Source organism: Protopterus annectens, chromosome 6.part0 (assembly GCF_019279795.1).
Source record: "Protopterus annectens isolate FY-2018-M chromosome 6.part0, PAN1.0, whole genome shotgun sequence".
Taxonomy (NCBI): domain Eukaryota; kingdom Metazoa; phylum Chordata; order Ceratodontiformes; family Protopteridae; genus Protopterus; species Protopterus annectens.
Window position 1 is genome coordinate 1354158782 of NC_056737.1, and position 25938 is coordinate 1354184719.

Consider the following 25938-nt stretch of genomic DNA (forward strand, 5'->3'; position numbering starts at 1 on the left):
ACTCGCTTGTACACAGAACAACACAGAAAGGTGGCATTGCTGCTTTAGGGCTGTCTGTAGGATATGGACTGCATGGTTGCATGGCCTATTCAGGGTTCTTTGCCATGAGCAGAACCACATGATACCCTCTGCCAGTCTGTCTTAAGTGGACCTCCCTCTTCCACCAATCAGTGGTGATGGGTTGTGCAGCATGATCATCGAATCTTCTCCCAAGCTCTGTGCTTAAGATTTGCTTAGGATAACTACAGATATCTGGGGTGGATTGTTCTTATGGCACTAGTGTCTGTACATGCTTTGTTGCCAAGATTTTGTCCAACTAAGTACTAACATTGCTACTGGCCAGTGGGGTAAAATTTTGTACACTGCCTATGTGTTCATCTCTCTGAGGTACATATGAATTATGATTCTGCTGCCATGGGGCCTATCTTGCTGCTCTTCTGGGATGTGTGATGTGACTATGATTTCTTCCCAATCTGGAACGTCACTGGGCAGGCAACATTTCATTTCTGGACACCTACACTGACCTGGTGTGCTTATTTTAACAGTTTGTTGTTTTGTGGAATCTGTGGAGTCTCACTTTGAGCACAGGCTGTGCTGTGGCTGTGCTCCTCTTTTGGAATGTCCCTGTGGCAACTTGTTTTCACTTTAATGAGCCCTGCACTGGTTTGGAACATTTTGCACAATTTTGCTGCCATACATAATTTATGGAAGCCCCTACGGAAAATCTACTGTGCCAATTTTTCTATGCAGCAATATATTTTTGAACTTTTTTTCAAGTTCTTGTTTGTTTACGTATTCTGAATTAATGTGGTCACTTTACTTGCGGTACGCCAGGTACTGATGCTCCAGGGGAACATGGGGCTTAATCTCTATCTCTGGACATCATGTGGAAACCCTTTATTATTTACACCTGTATCATTTATGGAGTATCAAGACTACCTTTTTCTGGGACTTTTATTTCATAAATTCACAGGTGATTACTAGGCTAAAGACTCCAGGGGGTCTTTTTAAGCCTAGCCATACTTCCAAAGGTGAGAATCCAACCCTGTACCTTGTGCCTTTAATGTAAACACTTTAACCATTATACCAACCCTCATCACCCAATGGTTTTGTTGATGGACTGTTGCATGTATTTAGATGTTTAAACAATGTTGGACACTATTTTTATATATTTTTATATCTGTTATTGCATTTCGCCAAGTAGAATAAACTGTTCCTTAAGGATTCAATGACTTGAATCTCTGCTCAGTGTTGCCCCTTCCCTATGTTCAGCATTTGACCAGTGTTCCGCACCAACACAATCAATCATCTTTTTTGGCATACATGCATCTGCACCTATCTGCCCCCCAAAATATTCAGAAATATTTTTTACACCCTGCTTTTTTCACCCAGTAGCCCTCAGGTACCCAAGTCTACTTATAGCTAGAGCTACAATTCACTTAGAACACAGGAAGATGGCCTGATTTTAAGTCAGATTTTGACATAATTCTTTGGTTATTCACACACAGACAATATTATTTGAAATAACTACTGATTACTCTCTTCTTGCTGACTACAGCAACAAATATAAAGTAACCTGTAACTCTCCATCAGTCTCCAACAAATGGTGAACAAAGCAACAAACTGTGAGTAAACTTACCCAGTACTATGACCCTTGCACTGCAAGAAGCCCTTCCCTTGCTGTTTTCAATGACACATGTATAAATGCCACCATCTTCTGGCAGGGCATCCTGCACTTTTAATGCTGCAACTCCATTTTCAAGAGAGGAGTGTGCATACTGGATGGGCTTGTCTGCATAAAAAAAAAAAGGGAGAGAGAAAAGTCAGTACAGCCAGGATTCAGTTATATTTTTATCATGTTTCTTAACATGGAATATTATCAGAAGTGTGAGGGTAGAACCTGTTCCCCAACATCCATTTTTTTCATTTAAAGGAAACAAAATGGGGGTAGGTTAAAGACAGTATCAATATTTCGGTTTATGCTTGCAGTTTAAGTATGAATTAAAGTGGTTCAGAGGGTACTACTTCCAAACAATATACTCAGAGGAAAACATTTTAATATTATGTTTATTTTACTGATTTTTTTAAGTTAGTAATAACACAAAATGATGTATGAAGTAGCAGCAAGGCCTCTAGGTTCAGAGGGACTTATTTTTAGCAAAATGCAATAACAGAAATCATACAGAGATGCATTTGTGGAAGTTTGCAAAGAAAATTAAAAACTGACATGGTTTTAATACACTAAACAGATAAAAGTGTCTGTATATAGAAATTGTTCTTGTGGTGCTACCATGGCAAAATACATCATCAGCTATGAAGTAAATGTTATTAAGTATGTGTCTCACTGAAGCACTTGGCAGAAGGAGAACCAGCGACTCACACTAGAAATGCTAACTGCATTGGATACCCTCTTGGTGACCAGACTGAGTCAGTTGCTACTGTATGTAAAGCTGCAACTATTTCACATGCATTTCTTTGTACTGCAGCTTTTTGCAGCTGTAAGACTGGACAGCCTTTCTCCACTGTTCACATTCTGATTAATACCCCTGCAGTCCTTTCACATTCATAAAGCTGGGTACATCAGATTACAGTATGCCTACAATGAAAATGCTGCGTGAATGCTTATTAGTCAAAAGTTGCAACACAGTGAATGAAGGAGCCTATAAGATGGAGCTATTACCACTCAATACGTTTAAACATATATCAGTAAATATAACAACACAGCCTAGTCAAAGATCCATGTCCTGCATGAAAAAAGACATTTTTATTGAGTAAAAGCACTGGCCTTATTAAAATTCTAAGAGCAACACAAGACAGAAAACTAAATAGTACAGTATAAAATCCACATTTACAAACATGGGAAATGGTGAGCATTTAGCATAAAATGCAGTTCAAAGAATACTTAAATTGGCAAAGAGACAGAAGAATAACTAGATAATTATTTCATGTAACAGGATAAAACCATTCCGTGACAATAATATCTGGTGAAGGACTAGACTGAGTCAGATGCCCCATACTTAAGAAAAGGTACTTTTTTCTCATGCAGTCTTTACTACCTGAGGAGGCAAAAACCCCAAAACAATGTAGAGTTATAATTTCCTGAAAGTATTTTATTTTGCTGGTTTTATTAGAAAGGATTGTGGCCCGTGATGTTCCTACCACTGCTTTGCCAGAGGTAATAGTGCACTCACTGCCTGTGTTTCATGTAATGCTATAAGAAAAGTGTTTTCAAAGATAAGAAAACTGGAAAAGCATGAAATGTCTAGGCATTAATATTAGAACACAAGTAAAACAATCAGTTGACAGAGCTGAATGTGAATTGTACAGGAAGTCAGCTACTAGGAGACAATCATTACAGAATTGAAAGTTGTTGCTTTCATTCTGTTCTCCGAGCCCCCATTTCCAGTAAGCATTGTGATGCTGAGATTTAGTATTGCACCACCTAAATCCAGAAGTTTCTCCCCAACTATTACAAGTCATGGGTTTATTAGGACAAGGATGTCAAATCTTCAATCATCCCAAACTGCTTGGGATGATGAATCCCAAGCTTTAGTTTAATTGCTCTCATTAAGGACCCTCTTTGGGAAGACTTTCAAGATTATAAAGGATAATACTGTCTGTTTACAACTTTTTTACCCTTTTCCCAGAAACATGAAAGCCAGTTTGCATCAAGCGAAAGTAGAAACTTTGGTCACTTCTTCCTTGTCCTGCTGAATGCTATTCATGTAAACTGGGGATTCCCTGATTACACTCCATCACGGTAATGTTTTGTCTCCACTGCATGTGATTCAGTGCTTCTTCTCTAGTGAACGTCATTGCAGTAGCAACTTAAACAAGAATCGGATGTAAATTACAAGCACAAACTCTTCAGTTACCAAGCCCTCACTGTACTTCCTCCTCCTTCATGTTCACCTGTTCAAGTTCATAAACAGAAGGCCTCAGCTTAGCCAGCAGTTGCAACTAAGTGGAATTTCTTTCATTAGTTTTGGACAGTAAAGTGGTGTGGGGGCTCACATACTTTGCCTCTGCATATAGCTCAATCCCTTCATAAGCAGAGTGACCATATCTGATTGTGCAGCATTAATGCATCTAATTTTGCACTGTAGTTAAAGCTATCACTGCAGGCATCTATGTACTATAGCTAAAGTTAGCATTGCAGCTATTCAGCCTTATAATACAAGTACATTATCAAGCTGTGCTACTACAGAAATGTAGTTTTATTATAGCAGTACATTACTAAAACTGTACCTGTGTTTATTTCTTGGTAAATAGCAAGGGGTAGTTAGTCATAGAGTGTATTTTTGTAGGACCTGCTGCATGAGGTAAGAAATCTTAGCCTTGAGGCTGCAGTTTCGTACATGAGAAAATATAGACTGCACAGTGGTGCAGCAGTAAAGTTGTCACCTCACAGCAAGGGGATTTCTGGTTCGATTCTCAGCTGGGGTGCCTTCTGTCTGGAGTCTGGATGTCGTCTCTGCGTTTGTGTGGGTTTCCTCCGGGTGCTCATGTTTCTTCCCACATTACAAAGACATGTGTCTAGAGTGTTTCTCCCCAGGTCTCCAATGAAAATTGTCTTAGTTCCAAGTTGGACTTTCCGAGTTAACAAATGTTAAATAAGTAAATAAAAAATAAATAAATCATGAAGTATTAGAATGTAAAATGGAAAAACTGGAATAATCTTGCATTCCAAAGGCATTTATAGTAACTTGCGGAATATCTGCCAGAGTATGCAAGGAAAGTGTGCTGTGCTGCTGACATACAAAAAGAAGTCCGTTTCAACAGTGAAAAACCGCACTGCAAACAGTACAAGTTGCATATTGCTGCTGTTGTTTCAAAGTTAGGATTTAAACTGCTGTATTTGTATCAGTCTTTCCAGAAATAAAGTATAAAAAACAACTGTGTATACTTTGGAAGGAGATACTGGATTACAAATGTGAAACCTTCTTTTGGTATGCAAAGACAGTTGGCCATGTTTTTGCTTTATCACCATCTTTCTTAAAATAGATTAAAAATATTTTATACGAAGTTTGAAACTACATTTTGCAAAGCACATATAAAATTACTTCTGAGCATGAAAAGGCAGTTTGTTTAGAGTTGAAAGTAGTTACGATATTGTTAACGACAATGAAAATACTGAAATTATAGGCAAGAAAAATGCTAATTGAGAGTAAGTGTGCTAAAGTGGTAACTTTGTAAAGCAAGTAGAAAACATTTTGTGGGGCAGAATTTCTGATCTTTATCCATGCAGCAGCAGTGCTTGCATTTGTGAGGTACAATGGCAATATAACAGTTTTTAATTTAAACAAAACAAACAAAAAAGACAAATATAACAAAGCAACCTCACTACTTTGTTTTTAGTTCAAGTAGTGAAGTTCAACGTGACACCTGCAGACACACTGAAACATTATGAGAACTTTATATAAAGCATATTCCAGTTGCTACACCATGAATCCAAGCAGTAAATGGTAAATGATTTTAATATTTTCTTAAAAATATTTGAAATGGTATTTAATAGAACTTGAAATTGAGACAAAAATCCTCCTTTAGAGCATTTAATTTTCATAGGAAAAGGACTATCACTCTTATGATGTAGTTCAAAAAAATGATTATTTTAATTTTCAAATAAATATACTGAAAATCGCAGCATTATGAATCTACATTTAGGAAATGCTAGCTTATAAATTGCATAATTTATAGTACTTTTCCAGAGATTTTAGTGTATTCATTCCATAGTCCAATTTCATGAATTTAGTACGATGGTAAAATTCTGTTAAGTTAATTTTTGTGTGATTACAGAATTGAATTCTATATTGACAGCAAACTTAGCTTTGACTTGCATATTAATAACGCAATAAAAAAGACTCATTTTAAATTAGGCAAACTTTACAGAAACAAAAAATACTTAGACAAATCCATCCGAATAAAACTTTCAAAAAGTCTTCTCCTTCCAGCCTTACTATATGGGTCTCCTATCTTCACCAATCTCCACAACTCTTTGCAACACAAACTACAGTCCTGTTATTATAAGACTGCAAAATTTGCATCAGCCCAACCAAATCGCACCCACCATTGCCAGGCAACTAAAGAATTAAACTGGCTAGAATTTGGACATTACCTATATTACACACAACTTACCTTTGCCCATAAACTTGCTTATAAACCCAAGTATTGCCCTTCCCTGAAAAATATCATTGAACCTTACGTCCCATCCAAACATCTATGCTCTAACAACAAACACCTACTTAAAGTATCAAAACCTAGCAAAAGAGCAGGTAGCTGCCTCTATTCACATTCCATAACTAAATTGTGGAACACCCTCCCATCATCAGTTACAGAATTAGACAACATAATCTCATTTAAAAGAAAACTAAAACATCTCACTGATAACCCCAGCCGCACATGCAACACATATGTGCAGCCTCTTTAATCTGCAAAACTGTTTCACGTAGCAAACATACTTATGTATATGTTATGCTGTTACACCATACGAGTTATCCCTAATTTTTAGTATCATAGTCCACACATCAATACAACCATCTTAACACATTTTCTTTTCTCTGTCACTTTCTACTTTTAATACTACCATTTAATATATGCCACCTATAATCTACTTATTCCCACTGCCTGGCTATAAGATTCTAACTATATCTGTCTTACCTTTAAGTTTAACTCTCTAATTCTATCTTTCTCTTTTCCTACTCCCACCCCCCCAAAAAAAAATTGAGCTGTATTGTTAAATATTTCTAACTGTATAATTTTCCTACATGCTAATGTTCCACTGTTACTGTATTCTGCCTTTTTACAAATATTTGCTGTTTAGATAGTTTTCTGTATTATTTCACTTGCTTTATAATTATAATTTTGTTTCCTTACAGAATGATTTTCATGTAATTTGGAGCTTTTCTCCCTGGGCCTCCACTGAAAATGAGTCTCAAGCCCAGTGGACTTTCCCGGTCAACAAATGCCAATTAATAAATACATAATTCCATAGCAGAATTGTTAATGTGCTACTGTTTCATAAATATTCATTCATTCCCAACAGCACACAATGCAATTTAGGGGTATGGCACAGTTAATATCATGTTAAGCTGGTAGAAGAAATACAGAGAAGCTAATTCTGAGTGTGTGTGGTGGTGGCGGGGGTTCCAGTCCAACCCAGACAGGCTAGACTCTTAAAACTACCTATCTCATAAACAATAAGCTGAACTAAGCCTAACTGAAAATCGACAATGTTCTAAGCAAATCATGTGAAATGCAAGTTAATGTGTCCAACTAGCAATAGTTTTGCATGATACTTTTAGAAAACTAATATGGAAGCCAATGTATAAACCATGGCACATTTATGACTGCATAATGAATATCTTTGTGGGATAAAGATTCTGAAAAAATCCACTTGAAACGGTCAGTTTATAGTCACTGTATGAAGTAATATTTCAAAATAAAAGCACATAACAAATCTGTAGTTCAAAAGCAAAAAAGATATAATTGGCTTGTTGAAAATGAGTCAACAATGTTAAGTAGTAGGCAAGTTATAGTAAACATTAGCCTGAAATGTTAAGAAAATGTCCAAATTATGGGCATCTGTTGACAAACAACAGAAGTAGAGGTTTCTGTGGTCACAACTAAGAGTACCAGATCACTAATATTGCTCCTAACCCTTGGAAATTCAAGCAATGGGTAAGATGAACCAGGAAATCTTAAAATAGTGCAGTGATACAGTAACATCTTACAAAAACAGCTGCTCTCTCTAGAGGGACAATAGCTGGTTCTAATTAATTTCTGTGGTAATCAATGGAGTACAAAGTTTGCTCTTCCCGAACTGAAAACCACACCAGACACTTATGCATTCAGCATTAGTGTTCATTCAGAACTTCAGACATGAACTTCATCACTTCAGCTTGTGGAGGTTCCAGTCATCTGTGGCTTCTCCCTGACATACTAGTTGCTGCAAGCAGACCGTAGTTGAACTAACTGCTTTCGGACACAGACGTTTGCCGATTCTTTTACTTGCTCCAAAATGCTATGAGAACTTTAAAAGTGCAGCACTGACACTAGAAAACACAAGGCAATAGCAGATCTAGCCAAATATCAAACATTTGAATATTTGCATTAACTTACTCCTTATGCCATTTGAAGCACACTTACTCTATTGTAGTAACCAGCAGTTTAGTGAAACATGCCACAAAACATTAACTGAATTTGAAGTGAATTCCTGCAGCAAATGTGTGGAGACCTAGTCACACAGTTTGCTTAGGTCATTGTTAATGTGACTTCTCCCCTATCTAGAAAATGGGACAGTGTCAAGCTACCCCAAGTTATCTGTGTACAGCAGTGCCTAAAGCACAGGGATCTCCTAAGTTAAGCTGTTTCTAAATGATGAAAACAGCAGATGTCCAAGTGCTGTGTGCATATTTCCTTCATATATATTCCTTGTATTGATATCATTAGAATTGCTTGATGAGACCTTCCTTGAAATCTAGATTTTGCAGCTTGCTTCTAACATCAATAACAGGTAACTGACTGAATAGGTATACTTGTTACCATTCCCTATCCACATTTATCTGACCATGTGACAGAATGTCATTCTGATTCCTTGGCAGTATTCCACATGCTACCTTACGTGCAATCACCTACACCTCAGGCACAGAACTGGGGATTTTAATAAAAATAGGAAGCAAAGAAACATATCTAAAATTGGCTTTAGTGACGTCTGCATTTGACAGAGGGGCAGCCATTGCATTCTTTAATGCATCAAGACTGCTCCCAGGAATTCTGGGACAGTGTGGCTGCATTTACCAGGAATGGAATGAAAAGCTCTTTGCCAGTATGCAGCAACCTTGAGTACATCCATTCAATCCAGGGCAGATCTTCACACAGCTTCCTTACCAGACAGTCTTGGACTTTCCTAAAATGGAAATGCAGTAAATTCCTGTCCTGTAGAATCTGGACTCACATACAAAGAAGTGCCTGCAGCAATCACTATTAAGAGGAAATGACAGAGTGAGCTGGGCTCTATACCACTCGGAAATGGGGTAAGCACCAGCACTATATTCTGCACTCATGACAAACAAAAACAAAGTTTGCACTTCTTGCAAGAGTGCACATTGTCTTTTGAACATATTTGCATTGGGACAAACCTTTTAATCCCAATATTTCTTATGAATGAGATATGTTGTGCTTTGATTTATCTTTTGCTCTGGTGTCTTATGATAAAATGCCTACTTCTATTAAGAAAAGCACATTTTAACTTCCTCAGTCTGTAAACATTTTTGTAACTCAAAAAGCAGGCCCCATAGTATGTATAGTTTTGTGGGCCAGTGCTTCACCTGGAAGGCTAAGATAGTATCGATGAGGTACCCAGGCAGGTACCTAATCATATATACTTTGCACCACTGAGCACTGGTCATCTGCCTCTAAGTTTACCACTACAGACTCTTCTAAGAAGCCAATGGAATGCATGAATTCAGCTGTGTTAATCTGTCACATGGGCAGTGTTCAAAAGCCCAAGTTTCATTAGTGTGAGTACATACTAAGTGAGGGATCCAAAGATCATGCCATGCAAGAATAACTCTAGGTTAACCCTAGTGGCCCCACAAACTATGACATTAGCAATAACACAGTGTAGTTAATAATCCTTCTGAGTATCTAAGGATAACTGAAAACCTTTATGTAGATAGCCACAATGTTGCCACCATACTCTTTCAAACTTGTTATGTCAAAGAAATGTAAAGTAGTCCGAGACAAGAGATAAAGAAGATGAGGAATCTGATATTACCCATAGTTTGCTTATGGTTTGCATATGAAAGTTTTGAGCTATGGCGCATGGTTCCATATTTTATACCAAGAAAATGTTTATTACATATCTAAGTTTCATTTCAATGGCAGATAAGATTATAAAATTATACAAAAACAAAAAGGTTAACAATACAAAAAAAAAAAAGCACTATGAGAATAGGCTTAAACATCAATCTGAAATGATCAAGAAAAAATGCACTGAATCTACCCAGCAAAAGACATCTAACTTTGTTTTTTGCAGGGGTACGATCTCTCTGCATTCCCTATTGGGAAGTTCACTCCCGACTTATTCACAGTAACTTCACAGCCATATACAACCATGGGGAAAACAGAAAACAATATGAAAGGGGGAAAGTAACCACGTGATTTGCAATCTTGCAGTCACCTGATTAAATAGAACATATGGTTAGGGACACATGTTGAGGAAATGGGATCCGGGACAGAAAGGCTGACCATATTTAGGACAAGCATAACAATCATTCACTCAGACTGTCTGGTATTAAGATACATATCTACAACAGTCACCCAACTCCTAAGTGATGAAGATATACAGATAATACGACTGTATGGATGATAAATTACCTTTTACATAATGACATATTTATTAATCGGGTATTATCTATAGGATTACCACGTTCTGCTACTTTTCTTCCATAACTGATTATGTTAGTTGTCTTTGCTCAGAAATTCGAATGTGCCTTCCATATTAAAACATGAAAGGGAAGGATAGTGCTACATATGCAGACAAGAAGGCTACTCTGAAGCTGTTGAATCCCATGTACGTTTAATTTGTATAATGACATTTATTTGACTGTTCCCATACCTTGTAAACAAATGCTTTACAAAGAAGGTAGTTAAACACAACCAATAAAACTCTCTGTCCAAATACAGATTTCATAGGCTTAATGTGTAGAATTCTGGAGCATTTTAATAAATATAACTGGTAACCTTATATATTTAACGTAAAAATTCACTCCAAATTACTCATGACTTTCTGAAACACATAATCTGGACAAAGACCACATTTACTGCTGGTGTTACATATTGAGCACAAAGTCTTATCAATTAAGCCTTTTCTTTGCCACTTTTTAGAATATCATATAAGCATTATGATTTACATGTATATGAAATGTGTGTGTGTGTATTACTGTAGTGGATAAAACACATGAGACAAAACTGATAAGTTTAGTGCACTTTATTTCCAGTGATAAGTCTAAACCTAATGAAGCAATATTGCAATGTCTTACTTTGTCCACACAGTTTTCCTCTTCCAAGAAGTCCTCCAACTGGTAAACGGCAAGAATCTCCAGTCCTGCAAAAGTTCTTCCGCTGTATCAGTTAGCCAATGTTCCTTCCAAGCAACAAAACGTCTGTGTCAGAAGGCAAATGTCTGTTCCAGGCAATTTTCCTTCTGTACTAACAGGCAAATATGTCTTCCAAATCTCTCTTTTCCACATGAATTCTCCCTAAGTTTTGTTCCATACAAATTACTACTTCTGCACTGAGGCGACTTTGCCCAGTTGGGCCGCAGCCCTCTCTTTTTAAAGCAGCTCAAGTAGGTATATTCACATAATTAATGACTGCTGTCGACTGCTTTACTTTACCTAAGTGGGAGGTATACTCTGCCAGCTCACAAATTAAAGTCAAACAGGAAAACTGCAGTTTTATACACAACTTTTTCATTATTTTAATATCTACTATATCACAAAAAGAGGGTGGCACAGTGGTAAAGTTATCAGCATTGCCACCTCACAGCAAGAGGTTCTCCAGTTTGATTCTCTACTGGGATGCCTTCTATGCACAGTTTGGATAGCCTCCTTGTGTTCACATTTTTTTTTGGTACTTCAGTTTCCTTCCACAACCCAAAGGCTTTGGCAAATCTAAATTATCCCTAGTGAGTGAGTGAGTGAGTGAGTGTGTGTGTGTGTGTGTGTGTGTGTGTGTGTGTGTGTGTGTGTGTGTGTGTGTGTGTGTGTGTGTGTGTGTGTGTGTGTGTCTACATACATGCATGTGAGATATGCAAGAAGGGCCTTTCCCAGCTTGCCTAGTAAACTCCATGGATGAAGACTGCTTTTCATGGGTGTCCCAATAGGAATCGTATGTGACTTGTAAGCCTTGGGTGAATACTACTACATGAACTTAGTCAGGGGAGGCTATGATCGATCTGCTGAATAAATTCAGCATTTACATTCTGGGCCTAGAGTGAAGGCCAACTTACCAGAATTTGTGTGGCTTGCACATCTCAGCTAGAAGTTATTTGGAAGTCTAGCTGATTTCAGGCCTAGATTTTCGAAATCTTTAAATTAGTAAACTGCACTTAATACAGAGCTTTGATTTTTTTCTGAGTATGTTAATTCCACTGTCCCATTTTTTAAAGTAAAGAGGATTACTGCCTATCAGAAACCCAGACTGGTATCACAGTATATTTCAACTCCTGGTAGACGTCTGCACCACACCTCTCAAACTCTTAGCACAAGGCTGCACCACACCTCTCAAACTCTTAGCACAAGGAATCTGAACAAAACCTTAAAATGATGGGGGGACAAAAGCACCAAAATAAGGACAGAATTTAAATATTGCTCTTATGAATTTAGAAAGTTGTTAAGAATAATGGAATTTATGTTAACATGCATTTTTGAAGGATATAAAGTCTGAAACTTAAATGTATGTCATTATTTAGCAACATCGGTCCAAAGTGACTTGCCAGAAAACAATACATTTTATGGGGAACAAATCAAAAATATGAGGCAAAAATCTGGACATTCTCTGAAAATCTGGACATTCTCTGAAAATCTGGACAGTTGAGAAGTATGGCCTGTACTACAGCTGTTTCTTTAATTCCAAAGTTAAAATGGTTTTGAAATTGTGACAAACATTCCAATCTTCAGGAGTCTATGTTAGATGTTTTAGGAGGTCTAGCTAAAATGACAATTTGTCTGCATATGGTCTCTTTCAAGAATCTAATAAAATCAAGAACTTTAGTAAGCTGATGATTACTGATTGGCTGAAACCTCCATGCCCAATATTTCTGAGCATTATATTTTGGGAAATCATATTCACTAGCTCCAGCGAAATAACTGTAACAACTAGTTGTTCCAACCTCTTATTGTATGGTGGGAGAGGAAATTAAGTGCATACATAACTTTGGCCATGAGCATTGGGCTAAACACAATAATTCTGCTCAGCTCTTGAGAGTCTGAGGTAGTTCTAAGCACATACTGGTACAAACAATTCGTCCCATAGTTTTTAAAGATTCAGATTATCGAACACTGTAGGATTTTCTCTAATAAATATTTCTACGTTTTATAAATTCTTTACTCCATACAGAGGCATAGCTGGTTTACTCAACAGCCTGTGCAGATATCACAAAGCCAGTAACCTACCCCAGGTAGCAAAAACCTTACTGTAATAAACACAATCATTGCCCCTCTTGCCCCGCCCTTGCTACACTTCTGCTACAAAGGGCTCTATATTCCTTCTTTCACTGTATTTCTTTAATTGGTTTATCCATAAGCATTATTACTGTCTTGTTACAATTTGTCTTGATGCTAGATACATACACAAACTGCTGGGGAATGTTCTCTATAGCTGGGACCAATTCCACAGCGGTAGTTGGAAGACATTTATTCTAATGCCATTATACAAGGTAGGACCAACAAAAGACCATGGTAACTACAGACCCATTAGTCTCACTAGCCTCATATTTAAAGCTGTGGAGCACATTATCTCAGAGTAAATTAATCTGGACATTGAAAATCTCCCACCCCTGTACCATCAACAATTTGGCTTTATCAAAGGAAGGTCCTGCCTCTTCAACCTCATTAATTTCTTTGAAAAGGTAACTGAAGCAGCAGACAATGGTTATGTAGTGCATACAGCATATCTAGACCTGGGCAGGTCCTTTGACACTATTCTCCATGCAATCATTATGGATGGACATGTATATCTGAATATAAATCCTTATATTGTGCGATATATAGCTAACTGATTGCCTGACAAAACCCATGTGGTTAGAGTTGCAGGTGCCACTTCTGAAAGCTAAGCAGTTACCAGTGGTAACCCATAGGGCTCAGTTTTAGGTCCTTTCACATATACATTCCATTTACATATATTTCTCAGACCTTCAGGACAGTACTTCTGGCTTATGGTTAAAGTCTGCAGATGACTGTAAATTGTGTGTTATTTGATCTTCAACTGACTCGCAATTACTCCAACATGGCTTAGACCATGTTAACAACTGGTGCAAGGTAAATGGTCTGAAATTAAATGTAAAAAAAATGTAGCATAGCTCATTTTGGTAAACAAACCAGCTTCACTTACAGTATGGAAGATGTACCCCTCCAATCAGACAGTGTTGTAAAGGATGTGAGCACTATTGTTGATAATTCCTTATTTTCTGGGGGTTGGGGGCTGACATAATGGTTAAGATGTTTACCTTGCAGACATAAACTACTGGGTTTGATTCTCACTTTTGAAGGTAAATTCGCTAGGCTTAAAATTACCTGGAAGAGCAGCTAGCCTAGTATGAACCTACGAACCTATTTGACCATCATGTTTCTACAGTAGTTTGGAAAGCTTTTTATCTGGCTCATCTAATTTCCCAAGCATCTCCTCTACATCCAACGTCATCTTAATTTCCCTTTACCAATACCTTATTGGACTCATTATTGAATGTAATGCACCTTTTGGCATCTATTTATCTAAACACATCACACAACTTGAGAAACCTCAGTGATTCGTAACTAAAAAGATCAGTGGACTCAAAAATCTTGGTTATCAGGAGAGACTGGCAGCTCTTTCTCTCTACTCAGTCTCTTACAGACTCTTTTATGGAGATCCATGTCTAGCCTTTAATGCCATGAAAAAATCAACCTTATTTAATCTCCTATGCCTTTGCAAAACCAATGTCACATTAAATACTTGGTTAAAGCAATTAAAACTTCATCAGCAGATGAATAATACATATTGGTGAGATAGATTCCTATCTCCTCAAATGTATCCCTCACCTTTGGAACAAACGTCCACTGCATGTCAAGCAGAGTAACACCCTTGCCACCTTCAAGGTAAACCTAAATAATTGGATGGGCAGCCTCAAATTCTCTTGCAGTCTATCTTGTCTTGCCTTCCTTGAGGCTAGAGGGAAATTTTGAATAAGTTTTTTTTTGGCTAGGCTTGTAACAGTCTGGAGACAGATTGCCTAGTACTTACCTATGAAACTACACCTTAACTTAACAAGCCACAGTTTCCATGGGAAAATAAGGGAAGCGTGCAACTCTGTTAGGTTCCACCTTCTTATAGGCTTAGTTTACTTATTTAATAAGATATTTACCCGTAAACAAGTCTGATTGTATGAAGAAAATGACAATCTAGGAGGAGCAAGGATAAATCTGAAGGCCAAAAAAAAAATCACAGTACTGCATCTAAATCAAAGCAGCTGAGCAGCATGGCTCAGTCCCAGAGTACGCAAATGTATGCTAAGGGAATCAAACCTTAAATAACTTGACTTTTTTTAACAGCTCATAGCATTAACCCTGTGTGCTAACCACCAATTAAAGTTATATCATTCCAGATGGATCTTGAACCCACACTTCCTGGTTTACAAGGTCAATGCTTTATCCATTATGCCACTGGGACCTGATAAACTCGTAAGGTACAAGTGCCAATTTTTCTGGGTGACCCAGGAGCACGCTGTGGTTAAATGACTTACTCAGAATAAAATAGCAAGCACGTGGAAACTGCAGTAGTCAAAAACAAGACTATAGAATGAAGCATGTTAACTGTGGCTTTAATCCACTAAGCTAAACTGCTGGGTACTGTACAAGATGTTTAGAGGTCAAGAGAAAGATTTGTGGGTACTGATGAATAGCTTCCTCTGAGAAGATATATATTGCCCATCCTCGTATCTTTTGCAAACAATTGGTATGTCCAGAGGTTTGGATTTTTATGGGCAGGATGCTTTGCTTCAGGGCTTTTTGAAGTGGAGAACATTTGGCATCATACTATTCCTCTGATCCCACACTTATATTCTCTATTTCTTCTGCAAAATACAGCAATTTTGGACATAGTATACTATTTCCCCTTAATCATACTAAAGTTGTTAAAGTTTTGAGGCTTGCATAACTTGCTTGTGCCAACTTCCCTGCAACAGTCATGAATCTACTGTCGGATTTCTAGACTATTTCAATGTTCAAAATCACCTTTCCACTCTTGTTTCATGTTGCTGCTCCTCACATTTTAACTCCATAGAGCCTTCATTTCTCCACAACAGGTCTTACAATTGTGCCACCAAAACTGAAAGACTGAAACATGTACTCCCGATAAGATAAGTAAAGATACCTTTATTGTCATTGGTTGACAGACAAGATCAGACAGGAGTCCCTGTGGACTATGATGTTTGCCAATGACATTATATGTAGTGAGAGTAGGGAACAGGTTGAGGAGACCCTGGAGAGGTGGAGATATGCTCTAGAGAGAAGAGGAATGAAGGTCAGCAGGACTAAGACAGAATATATGTGTGTGAATGAGAGGGAGGATAGAGGAATGGTGAGGATGCAAGGAGTAGTGTTGGTGAAGGTGGATGAGTTTAAATACTTGAGATCAACAGTTCAGAATAATGGTGAGTGTGGAAGAGAGGTGAAGAAGAGACTACAGGCAGGGTGGATTGGGTGGAGAAGAATGTCTGGAGTGATTGGTGATAGACAGGTACCAGTAAGAGTGAAAGGGAAGGTTTACAAGAGAGTAATAAGACCAGCTATGTTATATGAGTTGGAGACAGTGGCAATGACAAAAAGACAGGAGTCAGAAATGGAGGTGGCAGAGTTAAAGATGTTAAGATTTGCATTAGGTGTGACAAGGATGGACACGATTAGGAATCAATATATTAAGAGTGTCAGCTGAAGTTGGGCAGTTTGAAAACAAAGCCAGAGAGGCAAGATTGCATTGGTTTGACATGCTGCTGAGGAGGGAGAAGGACCTTCTGCCACCCAGCTTTTGGCATACCATGGAAATGCAATATGTCAGCACTTTCAATAAGCAGTGGTAAAAACTCTCAGTACACTATGCAGCCAGTCTTTGAACTTCAGTAGAATGAGACAGGACACAGTTGTAGATGTAAATGTTAAAAGCTGAACTAAAGTCTACAAATCTGTGTTGTTTTTTTTTTTGCACACATCAACTGCTTAGCATCAAAAGTTATAGGTGTACAGCTTAGATGACAGATGGGTATTTCTAATGTAAGTAACAGAATTATATGAAGTAGACAAAAATCTACCTACATGAACTGGATTCACTAGAGAATGTCGGGTTTCTGAAAACTCGACTTTAATATGGCCGAGACCATATGACTGACTTTTCAGAAACTCGCCATTAAAAAACAAACCACAAAAAAAAGAAGTCACACACATCATTTATGCAAGGGGGCAAGCCCCCCTGCACCCCCCTACTTAAATATACCAACTCTGAGATCACACTACAGTGGGGAAAGGCAAATCTGTTCCACGCTGTATGCAGAAGCGCAGAACAGATTTCCCGTTTCCTCGCTACAGTGCAATCACGGACATAATATTTTCAGGTAGGAAAGGTGCAGGGGGTCTTGCCCCCATAAAAAACAATATTTATTACTGTTTTTTTTTTTCTTCTTCAATGTCGAATTTTTGGAAACTCGATCATATGGTCTCGACCATATGAAATTCGAGTTTTCAGTAACTTGACGGGCGGCCACGGTGGTGCAGTGGTTACCATTGTCGACTCACAGAGGTTCTCCGGTTTGATCCTCGGCTGGGGTGCCTTCTGTGTGGAGTCTGCATGCTTTCCCTTTGATCGCATGGGTTTCCTCCGGGTACTCCAGTTTCCTCCCACATCCCAAAGATATGCTGTAGGTGGATTAGACACTCTAAATTGGCCCTAGGGGTGAGTGCATGCATGTGTGAGCCTTCCATGGAAGGTTGGGTGCCGGGCTGGCAACTCAACACTGTAAAACTCTACTGCCAATCATTAGCGGACAGGTGATCTGATATGGGGACCCCTAATTGGGAAAAGCTGAAAGAAGAAGTAACTCGACATTATCTAGTGCTCCCCATAAACCACATGTCTCAAATGCAGAGAGGCTCTGAGAAGGGATAAAGGAATCTCTGATGATAAAGTTCCTTTTTTGTCCAGATTAGACTTTGCTTCTAAAATAAAACACTATGCATACAGTTTTATTTATTTTTTTGTTTCAAAACTTTCAACACTACCAGCCATTTGACAGCTTTGCAAAAGAAGAGTTTCAGAATACACAAGAACCACATTGCACTTGTTTAGAAGAAACAAGAACTGACTTTACAAGACATTCCTCTCTGCCTCTGAATACCATGTTTATGAGATTTTTCCAAAAGTATGAATCTTGAAGAGAGCAGCAGTTAAAAGATAACAAGATTCATATCAGGCAATAAATACATCATAGCAGTCTGCCTGGAATGTTTAACTTGCATGTTTGCAATGTGTAATTGTCTTTTTACAGGATGTTTCAGTCCACTGTGGCTCTTATAAACAATACCATTAATAACTACATAGGTTTAAATAACACATAACAGGAAAAGCCCATTTCTTTCTAAGTATCTGTTTTATAGCTGTTGCATCACCTACAAACTGAATGAGAATTGCCAATGTTTCTATAAAAAGTTCTAGAATGTCTTGCTGATAAGCACTGGAGCATTTTTGTTTATTCTGTATTCTGGGAAAGAAATCAAATTGCTAGGGATTTAATACAGAAGCCTCCATATCAGTGGAATTGTCAATTCTTGATGTGAAACTTTATTAGATAGCATTGACTGTTAGATGCTGCTGAATAGCCTTTAAAACTTTACAGCAGATAAAACGAGACATGTTAATAAAAACACATGGCAAATGTCATATAACATTTTATTTGCAATGTGCAAGTTTGTTTTTTAGTAATGCAGGTTACTTCAAAAGTAGTACAAGACTTGTGGTACTGTACTTATAACTCCATTTCATTCTCTGCTATTACTTATATTAAATCTGTCTTCCTCCAGTCATTCCAGTTTTTTTAATTTCTCCAAGTTTTTTGGGTTTCTAATACCATGACGGGAATGGACCCCATTCCTAAGTCAAAGTATGATTAAAGTTCATGCAATTAATATGTTCACAGCATCTGCAATGTGTTCAGTAATGGCTCCTCCTGCAATTTGTACTGCGGCACATGTATCGGTAACATATCAGTAAGATTGTAAATTCTTTTTTATATGACACGTTGCTCCTCCTACTACTGGAATCGTCTGGGTATCTTTCTTCCACATTGCCCTCATTTCTGCTTGCAAATTCTGGTATTTTATTACTTGTGTCTCTGTACGTAAGACACTGTAGTCACTGGGTATAGCAATTTCAATGATCAATGCTACCTTGGTCATCTTTTCATGGACTACTATATCTGGTTTTCTCGCATCTATTTTTTGAACTGTTGGTAATGGGTGAGCCCATGTAATATAAACTTCATCATTTTCTATAATGCTCTCTGACTCATGTTTCCAGTGTTTTTCAGCTACTTTGATATTATAATGTTTGCACAATCCCCAATGCAACAATCTTGCCACATTATTATGCCTTTCAGTATACAGTCCCTCTGCCATATCACAAACAGCAACAAGATGTGCGACTGTTTCCAATTCTGTTTTACAAAACCTACATCTGTCTGTTTCTCCCACATGTTTAATGGGCTTTGTAAACCACCATGTATGTACTCTATAGGCACTGTCTTTCTAGTTGCCTGCCCCTTATGTTAATTTGACCATATATCTCATTTCCTCTCTGCTTTTACTGGCTGGTGTGAGTAAGCGCAAAATTATCATATTGTGAAATCACCCCCCCTTCAACTATTTAAATTTATTAGCCATCCTACTGTATTCCATAGTACCAGAATACAAAAGTGACCACCCCTTTGAATCTATCTTGCTGTTTTAAAAATAATGACTCTCCATTAAACTTAACTTTTTAGAAAGGTAAAACTTAAGTTACTTTCACATCTAACTCCTCTAATGCACACTGCAGTGTTTAGGATAAACCATTTTTTTTTCATCTTACCTTTAAGCATCCCTGTGACTAGCACTTGCTCTAAAACCTGCTGGAAAGCACTAGGAAGCCTTAAACTGATACAAACACTCAACTCTCCTTGTTAATAAGGAGAAGTTAATTTTAGGCACTAAACAGCCTATAATTGCAAAGTACCTTGCTAAGGTAAGGGAAAACTTAAAAAAAGCACCAAACCAGGCATGTCCAAGGGTCAGCTTCCAGTGATTTCTCCTGTCCAACTGGTGAATCTGGGCATACTGGGGCAATACAGCAATTGCTTCATGTACACAGACAACCCTCTCCTCCTACCACCCAACACTACAACCTGCGAGAGATGCACGTACATAGCCAAACTGCAAGCAAAGCTTTCTCCACTCAAGATTGTGCTAGACAGTCAAGAGGAGAAGGCTAACACCCGCACTACACCTCAAGCAACACATAGCTCTTCTAAACCCACACCACCAGCATCCACATATAGCAACACTAAACCCTCATATGCAGAGACCCTTAACAGTAACCTGCCCAAGCAACAAGGACCTCCAAAGCTGAAATGCAAACAAACACCAATCACAAAGTGTCACACAGCTCACAACATCAGTGTGCCACTCAACAACAGCCCCTAAGGCAAGACAATGTACCCAACACTTTAGTCATAGGTCACTCTATAGTCAAGCACACTGATGTCCCATTAACCAGGCTGAACAAGGAGAAAATTACAGTCAGCTGCCTGTCGGGTGTCAGGATCTGCCACATAACGCATGCACTCAGGTCACTTCACAATAAGTACAAATATGACTGTCATTGTCCATGCTGGACTGAATGACTTGAGACGTACCTCCCTGAACTACATGAAAAGAGACATGGAAGAGCTCTCGGATCATGTGGCTCAGGCAGGTATGACCCTAGCCTCGAGTAGCATCCTGCCTTCACCCAGAATTATACCACAGTATAAGGACAAAATGATTGACTTCTACAATTGGCTAAGCTTCTGGTGTCATTCAAAGGAGATCCAGTATCTGTCTGCCTAGGATAACATGATCCACAGACCACGATGCTTTGCCAGAGATGGTCTGCACCTGTTGCCCCTGGGATTCGGTTACTGGCTAAGGCTCTTGCCACTCCTATAGTGCCTTTTTTAGGCAAAGTTCAAAGGACAAAACCACCACCGTAACAGGTACAAGCATGCAAAATCTGAAGGTAACGCTACTCAATGCTAGAAGTCTAAACCTCAAAATGCACTCTCTCAGCACTCTGAAAAATGGAGAACATTGAGATCTGTGCAGTAATTGAGACCTGGTTCTAGGCTCCAGAGAGCACCCCTGCAGTACCAGGCTACATTTCTTACCACACTTTTCAGCCAACAAACCAGGACCGAAACATTAAAGGTGGAGGATTGTCCATATTCACCAAGGATATTCACACCACCAGGCTATTTGCCCAACACAATGCATCTGAAATTCTCCAGGTGCAACTAACACTAGGTAAGACTGCAATCCAAATTGTAGCTTGCTACAGATCCCCCACCATGCCCCAAGATTCTCACTACACCTTTGGAAACATACTGGAAAATATTAAGATACAACCAAACACCCTAATACTGGGTGATTTGAACTACCCTGCCATTAACTGGGAAAACTACTTGTATACCAACACCTTTGCCCAACAGTTCTTGGAATTCATAAATCCCAATGCCCTGGATCAACTAATCCATAGTCCCACCAGGGGCTCCAATATCCTAGACCTGGTCATTATCAACATGGGAAATCAATATTCCACACCTATGGTCACCCCCTCGTTGGTCAGGTCTGACCATAAGCTAATCACCCTTGACATCCACATCCCTCCTCCACCCCCCAGTAAGGAAACCTCCGTAAAAAACTTCTCCAAAGCCAACTTCATGCTACTCAAGTCAGAAGTGACAAACTTCATGACACCCATGCATACGGGAACTGAAAGTATGACTGCTGAATCCTACACTAAGGCACTGTATGAGCACATCCACTCATGCATGAATCATGCCATCCCAAAGAGAACCAAGATGCTCTCCTCCAAAAAAAAGGAAGCCAATCTGGTGGTCCCCTGCCATAAACAAATTTTACAACAAAAAAAGATACTGTTGCAGAAAAAAGGAAAATCCCACGATGCAAACTCCCTTACCAGCCTCAGTAAGAAGCTGAGATCTCTCATAAAATCCTCCAAAGCTAGTTACAAAAATAAAATTGCCAAAGATTCCAAAGACAACCACAAGGCATTCTATAGCTATGTCAAGAATCTAAATGGCAAGACTCAGATCTGCTCTGAGCTACAACAGAATGGCATTAAATACACTGATCCCAAGGATATTGCCACTATCCTGGCAGATCGATTCAGTGCCTACTTCACTCCCCCTCACCCTCTAAAGGGGCCATCTCAATACCGAAAGATTGCCAAATTCTGGTAATAATGGCCACACAGGTAAAAGACGCACTCTCCAAAGCTAAAAATACAGCATCCATGGGACCGGACGACATCCCGGGCTGTGTACTACATGAACTACAAAATTAACTGGCACCTTACCTAAGTGTCATGTTTAATCATAGCGACACGTCAGGCTTTGTGCCCACGGAGTGGCACACAGCTACAGATATCCCACTCCACATGGGGGGATCCACCTTGGATCTTGGGAACTTCTGCCCCATCAGTCTGACGAGCCTGATCTGCAAGGCCATGGAACGTATTATCATGGAGCTTATAAATAAAGACATTGGCAACATTCAAACACTGGACCCCACCCAGTCTGGGTTTGTTAAGGGCTGATCTTGTCTCCTGAACCTGATTGACTTCTACGAATAGATAATGACTGGCTCCGAGCCGGAAGCGGAGGAACCTCCTGGATCGTCTGTCCATTAATATGTGGTAATACACATCCTGAGAGGGTCTAAGGCACATCCAGTCGTTCTCCCGCAGAAGGGGGAGAATTGATTGGAGAGTGACCATCCGGAACTTTTCCTTGGGTATGAACAGGTTCAGAGCGGAAAGGTCTAAGATGGGTCTGAGGTCCCCTGTTTTCTTTGGCACCAAAATGAACCTGGAGTAATAACCCAATCCGGACTGATCTGGGGGGACAGGCTGGATGGCTCTTTTTCTTAGCAGCTTTGAAATCTCCAAAGCCGCTGCCTCCCTCTGATCGGGTGGGACATCGGGGAGATGTCTGGGTTTGGGGGGAAGGTTTATGAATGGAATGGAGTATCCTCTGGATATGATCCGGAGCACCCATCGATCTGTTGTAAGGGACTCCTAGTTTGACAGGTGCTCCGACAACTGCCCCCCGACTGCCTCCAGAGAGGGACAGTCGGGCAAGCCCTCAGGGCTGTTGTGCGGGTCTGTCCGAGAAAGGTTCTCTAGACCCGAAATTTTGCGGCCCCCCTCTGCCTCTGGGCTGGCGTCCACCCTTGTCCTCCTCTGCCTCTAGAGGACGAGTGGTCGCAGCAGGATGGGATTGCTGAGACTTACGGAACCACAGCTTCTTTTGTCCCCTCTGATTCCTGGAGAAGGATCTTTGGGGATTAGAGAAGCGGACTCCAACAGCAGACAGCGTCTTCCCGTCCTTTTCGCTTTGGACCAGCGTGTCGCGAACAGTTTTGCCAAACAAGGCAGAACCGTCAAAAGGGGCGTTCGCGAAGGATTCCTTGAAGGGATCCGTGAAGTCTCACAGATGCAGCCAGGAGAGACGTCGCAAGACGACCCCGGCTCCACTAGCTCTAGCGGCTCCCTCCGTTTCATGAGAGAGAAGCCGCATAGATGTATTGGAGATGGATTTTAGAGTGGCCATTCAAGTCTCAAAAACCTTTTTGTCTGGGACCGACATGGATTCCGGGGGGGGCTGCAGCGTATTCCTTAATCAAGTCTCGCTGTAGCCTAATGGTATGTGCCATATAGATCAGCGCCCTTATGGAAAAGGTCGCTGAAGCAAACATCCACTTCCCAATCCGGTCAAGCGCTCAAGATTCCTTATCCGGCGGGTGAACCGAAGAACTCTCCTGCGCAAGTTCATTCTTGGTGGCCGCCGCCACCAACATAGCATCAACGGGGGTTCCTTTGGCCCAAGACGGTCTATCTGTGGGTCGGCTGAGGACTTTATCGGGGCGCCTAGGGATTGGCTCCACGGTGTCGGGCTCCTTCCAAGCCCTGGTGGTAATTAAGTCCACCAGGGGGTCGGCCGGAGGACACCCAGGAGGTAGATGGGCCTGCCTCAAAGGCCTCCAGGAACACGGACTCATCAAGGGAAGGCTTTTGGGCTGACCACCCCCCTCTGATACTCAACATTTCCATGATGTCTCCAAAGGAGACATCTTCAGGGGGTGACCTTGGGAAACCCTCCGTATCATCTAAGTCTATGTCTGTGGTAACGGACTCGGGGGAGTCCAGGTGCCTCCTTTTGCACCGATGTTTCCGAGGGACCTCCTCGGTGGGACTGTCCAAAGAGGGCACGTCCATGGGTTGTTCCTCCACGGGAACTAGCTGGAGGGCTTGGGCAGGCTGTCCCGATGGACGGATGATGGAAGACAGACCCTCATACAGTGGAATGGGTGGATCGCCCGGGTCAGCGATCTGGAGGACCTCGACAATACCCTCTCCACTACCTCAAAAGCCAAAGGAGAGCCACTCTCGCCAGCCTCTGAGAGCAATCTCCTCGGATCCGAGGAAGGGATCGGGGCGCCGAGGCAGAGGTGTGCTCTGATGCCAACAGCGCCGAAGACAAAGCAACTCCCTCGGATCTGACGCTCAGCCTTCAGCCCCAAGAGCTCGGGTCCGACAAGCTTGAAGGTATAGTCGGCGACGAAGAGACCACAGCTATCGGCGCCGACAATTCCCCGGGTCCGAAAGGGCCTGGATCCGATGACTCCAAGACCCGAAAACGAGTCGGAGAAGGAGTGATCGGGGCAAATATGGTTGCACTCCCCAGAGGGAGGCAAGAGCATCCCCATCTGCATTTGGGTCTGCAAGAACCGACGCATCATCCGATTCATATCCGCTTCGGAGATGCTTCGGGTCAACCTGGATGAAGTAGTAGAGGAAGATCTCGAGGGAGACCTATCCTCCTCCTCTGGCTCCGGCGAAAAACAGGGCGAACGGCGCCGAAAGGAATGGGATCCGGAGACCCTCAAGGGAGACTTAAGCAGTTTCACTGGCGGAGCCGAAGGATGAGATTCGGCCCACCTTTTGTGGGACTTACGTCCTTCCTTATCCTTGTTCCTCTTCTCTATAAGGGAAGAGGCACTAGTTTCCCCAGAGCTCAAACCCGATGAGGGAGGTTGAGTCCCAGGTAGAGCTAAGGGGATAGATGGTGCTGCGAAGCAGCTGCAGAGAACGAGAGGAAGAAGAAGCCGACTCCTGGGGAGCTTTCCCACCAGGATCAGCTTGTTCTTCCTATCCGGGGTTAAAGGGATCTGGCAGGCCTCTGACAAATGGGCTGCCCCCAGGCACAAAATGCACTGAATGTGGCCATCAGCTGGGGAAAGCTTGTGGCCACACTCAGTACATTTAGAAAAAACAGCCTTAGGCCCTTCAGACATCATTCACACTCACACACCCAAACACTAGGAGGGGGAGGGGAGTGAAGATAAGCTAGTAATTAAATTAACAAAAAAAAGGGACCAAAACTAGCACAAGAAGTAGAAAAAGGACCAACACACACACGACAACTTTGTTTGAAAAAAGTTGGTTTAAAACCAGCAATGATCTCACCCAGCCAGGAGTTCTTCACAGGGAAGCTTCTTCACAAAAATGATCTGGTATATGGTTGGTAGTAGGGGATTATGGGTAGGGGAGGAGCTAGGAGCTCGGATCTTGGAGCTTGGAAAGCTGCCAGATCGGATCCGAGGTCAGATCCGACACCCACAGGTTGCAGATCAAATGAAGTAACTATTTCAGATCTCTAGCTATTCTCTGTCGCATATAGTCTACTCAGAGGCTATCTCTGCTTATCATACAAGGCCATGTCAAACCCAGAGCTGTTGGACATAATACACTTAAAGAAATCCCTATCTCTCAGAGCCACATTCTCCAGGGATCTAAACCTTGTCATCACAATGAACA

General features: G+C 40.5%; 1 protein-coding gene across 2 annotated transcripts in view; it reads right to left on the reverse strand.

The window, feature by feature from the left end:
• Positions 1-25938, reverse strand: part of MYLK (myosin light chain kinase) — a 2381262-nt gene that overhangs the window by 1227223 nt on the left and 1128101 nt on the right. For both annotated transcript variants that reach the window (XM_044074915.1, XM_044074916.1), the window contains exon 11: positions 1640-1792. In XM_044074915.1, the coding sequence (XP_043930850.1) occupies positions 1640-1792 (153 nt within the window). The remainder of the gene's footprint in view (positions 1-1639; positions 1793-25938) is intronic.